The following is an 8,195-nucleotide window of genomic DNA, read 5'->3' on the forward strand; positions in this document are numbered from 1 at the left end:
AAATGTAAGCGTGCAGCGAAATAGGATCCATCATCGTAGGATGTTAGAAGGCACACGAGGAGTTGTTTACCACAAGCGGTCTTGGTAATGCATAAGCTGCGAAACAGATATCTTGCATTGGATGGTTGTATCAAGTTGTGTGTTTGCATTTGGCGATAGACTGAGTGGATATTACTTATTCGGCGATCTTCAGAACTAAACAAAATAGTACTTTTCGATCCAGTTTAGTCCACTCTACTTGCTCACGAGTTGTCGGTAGAATTACTAGACACTATGTATATATTACAATCATCCGCATATATTTACATGATCATTAAAAAATATTGATGTTTTTCTTAACATATAATTATAAGCTAATTATAATCATATTACCAAAACATGATATATTAAATCAATTTATGTATTTTGTCTGCTCTATTAATATATATATTATTATTATTCCCTTCTTGTTACAAATGTTTATAGATTAAGAGATTGTGCATAATGTATTATATTTATATGTAGTATCTATTATATCACTACATTTAAATCTACATTGAAACTGTCTGGCGATGAATTTAGTGACCTGCAAAAGTAAAATAGAAAAGTGTCAGTCGCGCGAAACATATACAATTTATTATTTTCTCGCATCAGAAAATTCATTAGCATATATTATTAAGGGGATCCTAAAGTCGTCTGTATTATCAACTAAATCATAATTTTTGTATAACAAATACTTTTTTCTTTTTCACGGATTCGAAAATCCTTTTCTAGGATTAAAGTATACACATTAATACACGTCTGTGAGATGGAATTTATGCCAAGAATGATTATAAATTTCGAAATTTATATATATATTTTACATTTCTTAGTGTAACATGGCGTCTTAAACTGTCAAGTCGTGACAATATTTGCTTGATACGAAAGTTTTGCAACCTGTACTTACGGAATATCCACAGACACGTACATAGTTGTATGTAGTAATGCATGAACAAATAAATAAAGTTCTTAGAATTAGACTTAGACGCTTTATCGCAACGAATTTGTTATACGAAAATTGACAGGAACATGCAACTGCATATATCACAGGTTGCATGAGGTAGTATTGATGAGGTAGTATATAAAGTATATGTCGATGCACTGGAAAAACAACGATTTCTAATAACTTCGTCGGAGTTTGGGCTTCACTTTAGGATTCCCTTAATAGCGGAAATCATCTTGTATTAAAAAGACGATGTTGTAAATGATAAAATTCATATATTTCCTACAAATGTGTGTGCGTGTGTGTGAGTGTGTGTGTGTGAGTGTGTGTGCGCGCGCGCGCGCGCGCGTGTGTGTGTGTGTGTGTGTACGTGAATAGAGCAAAAATTATCTCGGAAAAGCTAAAGGTTCTTATGAAAGCTCGGAAAGCATTTTTGAAACATTAACTAGGTATTTGCTATACTTCCTTCGTTAAGGAAACTTCTAGAACTTTTATCTGTGTTACTGACAGACTTGCGTTGCGAGGAGAATGTGCTAGGGCATGGCACAAAATCGGCAGAGAAGATACATTTTTCAAAGGAGGAACATTGACACTCGAGCAAAAACGATATAGGTCGATTATGATTCGTCCTCACCTGGCTAGGATCGCGTATGCATGTATATTTGGGAATCACGTTGTATGGTTTTTTCAGCCAATCTACTTGCCTAACGGAAATCGTAATTGGCTAATTAATCCATTATAATCTATTTTTTGAGCATGTCGCTCAATCATTCCCGCTCTACCTGACCGTGGAGGCGATACCATCGCCATTAGGGGTCCTAATATCTGATTGAGGAAGAGTTGTGCGATCTTGGAATGAATTTTGTTGAGGGAGAATCATGGATTTTTCAGAATATCTAAATTTTGGAATGATCATGATAGGCAATATACAACAAAACGAGAGAAAGTATAAAGAATAATTAGAAAAGAGATAAACTTGTGATTGTCAAACAATTTTTTAGTGATAAAATACCTGCGACTTTCTTCCTCCTTTCTTGCACGGTCAAACCTCTCATTGGTGACTTGCCTACGGAGCTCACTGATCTGTTTGCTGTATTCCGCCGCTTGATTCTGATACTGTTTAAGTTCTGCAGATTCTGATGATCTATAATCGTAAGATGTAAACACATGATATAATATAAAAAGAATAGAATACGAACAATATATGTATATACGTATTCATGTACGCACGCACGCACGCACGCACGCACGGCGCGTGTGTAAGAATAATGAGACATACAGTTTACTTTGAAGTTCGGAAACTTTCTGCTTTAATCTGGAGACTTCATTTTGCAGTTCTTGATTGGTAGTCTGCGCATTAATGGACTCTTGTCTAGCTTGATTTAAAAGAGTTTCCAGCCGTTCCACAGTCACGCGATCTCTAGTAATTTGATCTTGAACAATATTCTGCTCGGCTTGCAGTCTTGAAAATTGCGTCTCGTACTATATGAGAAAGAACAAGGCGATATAGACAAACTGAAGTGTAAAAAGTAGAAATGTATGGAATAGAAAATAAGTAAATTTACATGCACTTTCATGGTGTCCTTATCACCAAGCTGCTCCGTAAGCGTATCCTTTTGTTGATCCAACTTAACACATAGATCCCTGACTGCCATTAGATCGGCTTCGACTCGATGTTTCTGTTCGATTTGTTGCTGCAGCTGTATCTCCATGCTGGCAATGCTCTGCGTCAAACTGCTTATCTAAAGAAATCATTATATGCGTGAGAATGATGAGATATTTACATCTCAAAAATTTATCGTATTATTCTGATCCTGATTTAAATTAAATTATTTTCAGCTGAATATATCGCAATGTAAGATGTCGTAATAAGTGAAAATACTAATACAATTCTTTGTTTGTTTTCCTTGCATCAACTATAAAGAGAGCGAAATACCTGAGTCTCGTAACCCTTTATTAAACAGTCCCTGTCCGCTAATTGACGCTCAAAATCAAGTATTTGATGCTTCGCGGTTTGAAGAGCACCTCTAGCCTCCGCCGCCTCAGACTCTAAACTGTGATTATTATTCTCCAGAACTGTCGCCTCTAAACTGAGGCTTCGGAAGTGGTTCAACATTTCTGTTCTCTCATTCTCCTAGAAAGATTGAGATAAATAAGTGAATGTTGTTAATAAGATTCTTTTTGGATATACCTTCCGATTTAAGAGCTCCTCAGCACGACGGACCTCGCTGACATAAGTCTGCAATTGTCTCTTCAAGTCATAACACTCGGCGCGCGAAGTTTCTAGCTCGCGTTGCATGTTTCGCATCTCGCAGGTCAACGCTGCCAGATCGTCCTGCAGTTTCCGATTCTCGTGAATTGCGTTCTCACGATCTACTGACGCGGCCTCAAACTGCCGCTGTATCGACTCCATCTCCATCTGTAACGACCTGAGCTGACGTTCCTGCTCCGCGCTTTGATCGATGCATATTCTACAATAATATCATTATTGCATGTTCAAGAGCATAGAAAAATTAAATATTAAATTTAGAAAATGATTTAGATTCTAATGAATTAAATCAAATAGAAACAGAAATAGCTTATAGATATATATAAGAGTTATCACAAGATTGAAGTATGATCAAATCTTTTATTACAAAGGAATATAATAACGACAAATGATTCAACTCTCGATTAAAAATCCCCTTATCAGTATAATAATTAAAGTCCCCTTATCAATATAATAATTGTTTATATCTAATTAATGATTGAATTATTTTAAAATTTGTTGATTGCAATTCAATCATTAATTAGATATAGATAATTATTGTGTATATATATATATACACTGATGAGAACTCTAATCGAGAGTGAAATGTTTGTCATTACTGTATTCCTTCTGTAATAAAAGATCACACGTCAACCTTGTGATGGCTCTTACAGGCTATTTTTCTTTCTATTTGAAAAATTAAATATCTAGCAGATTTAGAAAAATAATAAATTATTGTTTAATCGTATTATAATTGTAAAATGATTCCTATATACAAAAAGACGGTTTTGCAGAAGTATCTAAAAATTTTGATCAACACAGATTTGAAAATTTTATTGGATTATCAAAATAATTACGTAAGATATAATTACTTAAGCTAGTTGCTAAAATGTCAAAATTTTTTGTAGTATTGCTCATATTTGAATTTCCTATATAATTATTTTGAGAATTCGGTAGATATATAATTTAGATTACACTGATTTGAGTATCCTTTAGAAATGTAGAGGTGATTTGAGTATCCTGAATAATTTCCAACAAGAATTAAGTAGGGAATTGATTTAGAAGATATAATAAATTAAAGTTTCATAACATGTAAGAAATGACATTAATATAGGAGATATATTACACGCGAAATGGGATCATTCCCTCCTTTCTCACCCTTCTGTCAAGGGCATACGACTTTTCACGCGAAGCGAGGTCTATTCCCCTGCTTACGGGATGAAACAAACCTATTTCACCCCATATATACACCCTTATGACTTCACATGGGTCTTCAACTTGACAAACTTTACTGTTCGTAGTATATCTCATATACAATGTTCTCTACATTACGTAACTTTAATTTACTATTATGTATCTCCCAAACCAATGCTGTTCTCCACTTACGAGTAATTCCTGTAGGGAAGCAGAACACTCTTCCTTACAATGTATTTAAGAGTTCAATCGGTGAAGTGTAATCAAATGCATATCAATAGTTGAACAGAATTATTTTCAGATTTGTATTTACTCAATTTTTAATTATTTTAACAAAATCATTCTTTCCGTATACTTAATATAATCTAGATTATATAATCTTTCATTACGATTTCATATAACAATGTTTGATCTGTCTGAGATCGTTTACCGATCAGGTGTTCATTCCTGGTGCAAGATACGTTTCCGAAAGGGAACAAGGCCAGCACGAACGAATTAGGCGTTCGTTATTTTCTAACTTGTACAACTCTTTCGAAATGAGGTATTTATGTGATTGGATTTTCGTATTATTATTTGTACAGATCCGATTTCTCAATGCCTGTAATTCCTTAATAAATCGAAAGCGAAATATCGATCTATTCATGCATATGTTACGTTTATGAATTAGCCGACGTATACAAATGATATTGAACTGAATAACACGACATTAAATATTGTAGATGAAATTTTCTTGGAAGAACTAGATAAGAGATCTGCAGCTTTCATCACGGAAAATGTTGACGCATGTCAATCGAAAGTCAATCATTCCCGAGTTTCAACGAGCTAATGAGCGGAAACAAATCACGAATCGATGAAACTTGAGCTCCAAATCAATGTGTCTTGCGGAGGGGGACAAATATGAACCATCGATCATCGATCATCCGCATCGATTACGCACGGTGCGGTTTGCATAATCGCGAGACCTGCAACGTGGCGCAAAAAATATCCGGACACAGAACGACTTTCTCTCGCCTCTCTTGCCGTTCTTCTCAGCAGCAGCAGCAGCAGTAGCAGCAATCGTCTTCCGCGGAAGATCTGATCTAAGCATGAAAGTGAAAACCAATTCCATCATGCGAATCGAGGAAAGCATTTTCCATGGGGCAGTGACAATCTTCTAATCGACGGTTCGGCTCGAAAGAAAAACAATTTTTTATAATTACTTACTGCTAAATATTAACTTGTAAAAGACATTTGGATGCGAATTCGCATCAGAAAAATTCCCAATTTATAGGTATTTGAGAAAATTCGATTTTGCTTAATACGCAGTTTTGAATAAATAACATTTTGTTTTTCGAAAATTCAATATTATCAATCGATTGATTAGAAAATTTTATCTTGACAAACATAGGTTTTATTTTAATTTCGTTTTTATCTTTCACAATATTAGAAGTGCATTCGGAGAGATTTTCTATTAACGCTATTCCTGTCATTCTGTCTTTGTTTTACGTCTAAACAATGAAGATGGAATGATAAAAGAACACTAATAGTATTTCCCCGAACGCATCATAGATATAAAATGTTAAAAATGTCTGATGTGAATTTGTACCAGGTTCTTTATGCATACTCAATAGGGATATGTCCTTTATAGGTTAATAAACTAAAAATTTTCTAATGAACGCATTTCACATTAAAAAAGAATGCCAATTTTAATGATCGATGATAATAAAATGTTAATATTATTAGGCATCAAAAATCCATTTTGAGCAAATAAGATTTTCACTTCTTCGCTTATTTATGTTATTAACAATTGATTTTCCATTTATTATTATTTAAAACTGAGTACAGGGTTTAATAAAATTTTTAAAGCTAAATATCAAGGAAATGAGAAAAAATGGAAGCCATTACCGCGCTAACGTCTTCAATTGGCCAAGAAATTTCTCATTACTTCGATAATACTGAGAGAAATGCTATGGACTCCATAATCAATTTTCTCATGGTTTGATTACGTGCGTATTTTTAGCAATTTGCCCGTTACGCCTCAGGATGGATTATGATGAAGTGATAATGATGATAAAAATTATGTCACGGATATTACAGAAGAATGCATTTTGCGATGCCCAAGGAAAGTGATTTTTATTTCCACAGGTTTACGACAAGAGATATAAATTTCTCTTCCACAGACGGAAATTTTGTCGTAAGCAATACATCGATGATGTTTGCGATAAATGTCGATTCCGGTAGTAAGTTATCAGTTTTTCCACATTTGTTCTTCTCGACATGGAAGAGTTCCGTTCGCGAGGCATTCCGAAACTATAAATAGAAGTTAGAGATGTGTAAATCAAACATTTATGACATAGAATCGAATCGAAATCTTTGATAATATGTTTGAAAATGAATCGAATCAAATTTGAAATTTTTACGTCGAATCAAATCAAGTCGAATCTTTCTTATTCGAAAATAAATCAAATTCAAATCAAATTTTTACAGATTTATATTAAAAACTAATTTAAAAGTAATAAAGTATTTTCAATAATCTTCTAGATTTTTTAAATAAACTCAAAAATAAATCATTTTCAATTTACGAGAATTGTGTATACATGAAGTAAACAAAATAGGCGATTGATTTGAAATCGAACTACCGATGATTCGAAATTTCGAACTTATTTCGAGTCTCAAATTTGAAAACGAATCGAATCTGTGATTTCTCTTCAAATTTGAACTATTAGCATATCTCTATAATAGACATAATGAGAATTAGTCTTAATAATTAATATCAAGGATTTTTTTTTTAAATGGAATACTGCATAATTCCAATTAACTCCAAATACTATTCGTCATTTAATTATCGCATTTTGCTTATATTTTTGACTTCTTGTTGTCTCTAAATGTTACGTGTCTTACTCTCTCTCCTTCTTCAATACTAGCTTAAAAGGAAAGTTCATGACGATATAGTGCAAAAGAAAAAGTGTCATAGAAAACATTGCAAGTGCTCTACAAATGTTCTATTAATGCATGCAAGGATGCTCCTCGCGACATCAGGATACTTGGCAGGTTCGTATTGGCTTAATTACGAAGTAAATCTAATTTTATACGTTTAATAAAATGCACAATTCATTCATCTCTATTTGTGACAATGTAGCCATTATCGAAATTTGTATGATTTGAATGGTAATGGTCGGTACATGATGCACTTTTTGCCGCAATGTGTTAAATGTGAAAGTTATGCACAACATTAACAGTTCGATCAATAGCAACTCGCATTTTCTATTCCATAATCCAATCCAGTTCTATTCTATAATCGCACATATAATAATAGTGTAAAACTATTCGAAAATCGTTTAATCTGCAATAAAATCTGCATTCATATAAAAAATGAGCTCCAAAAACGACGAAATCTATTGTGAAAAGATGAGTCAGAGAATGCATCACCTTAAAGAGGATTTACTGGATCCCACTCCCTCTCTTTCTCTCACTCATGCATGCACGCACACACGCACGATCACTCCCTCCTCCTTCCCTCGCTCACTAACTTACTCACTCTCTCACTCACTATTCTCTTTCAGAGATGTTTAACAAAATTGATGGCAAGCGATATAAGTTCAATTCATAGAACCATTCTAAAGAAGATACAGCTATGCATTGTGAGCATTATATTGATTCAGAAACGACATCTATAATTTTAATCTTCTGAACACTGAAATTTTTCTCGCTGAGAATCTTTGATCTTTAATAATCTGAAGACAAATAAATTATTGAAATAAAATTAGCTTTAACAATACTGAGAAAACTATATATACATATATATATATATAT

At 33.6% G+C, this 8,195-nt stretch overlaps 1 protein-coding gene across 2 annotated transcripts in view; it reads right to left on the reverse strand.

Moving 5' to 3' along the window:
- Positions 1-415: 415 nt before the first annotated feature.
- Positions 416-8,195, reverse strand: part of LOC108688544 (centrosomal protein of 135 kDa) — a 42,854-nt gene continuing 35,074 nt past the window's right edge. For both annotated transcript variants that reach the window (XM_018194845.1, XM_018194846.1), the window contains 6 exons: positions 3,153-3,432; positions 2,898-3,095; positions 2,527-2,703; positions 2,241-2,443; positions 1,974-2,105; positions 416-565 (listed from right to left, as the gene is read on the reverse strand). In XM_018194845.1, coding sequence (XP_018050334.1) covers positions 511-565; positions 1,974-2,105; positions 2,241-2,443; positions 2,527-2,703; positions 2,898-3,095; positions 3,153-3,432 — 1,045 coding nt within the window. In that variant the 3' untranslated portion in view covers positions 416-510. The remainder of the gene's footprint in view (positions 566-1,973; positions 2,106-2,240; positions 2,444-2,526; positions 2,704-2,897; positions 3,096-3,152; positions 3,433-8,195) is intronic.

This window comes from Atta colombica, unplaced genomic scaffold (assembly GCF_001594045.1).
Source record: "Atta colombica isolate Treedump-2 unplaced genomic scaffold, Acol1.0 scaffold235, whole genome shotgun sequence".
Classification (NCBI taxonomy): Eukaryota; Metazoa; Arthropoda; class Insecta; order Hymenoptera; family Formicidae; genus Atta; species Atta colombica.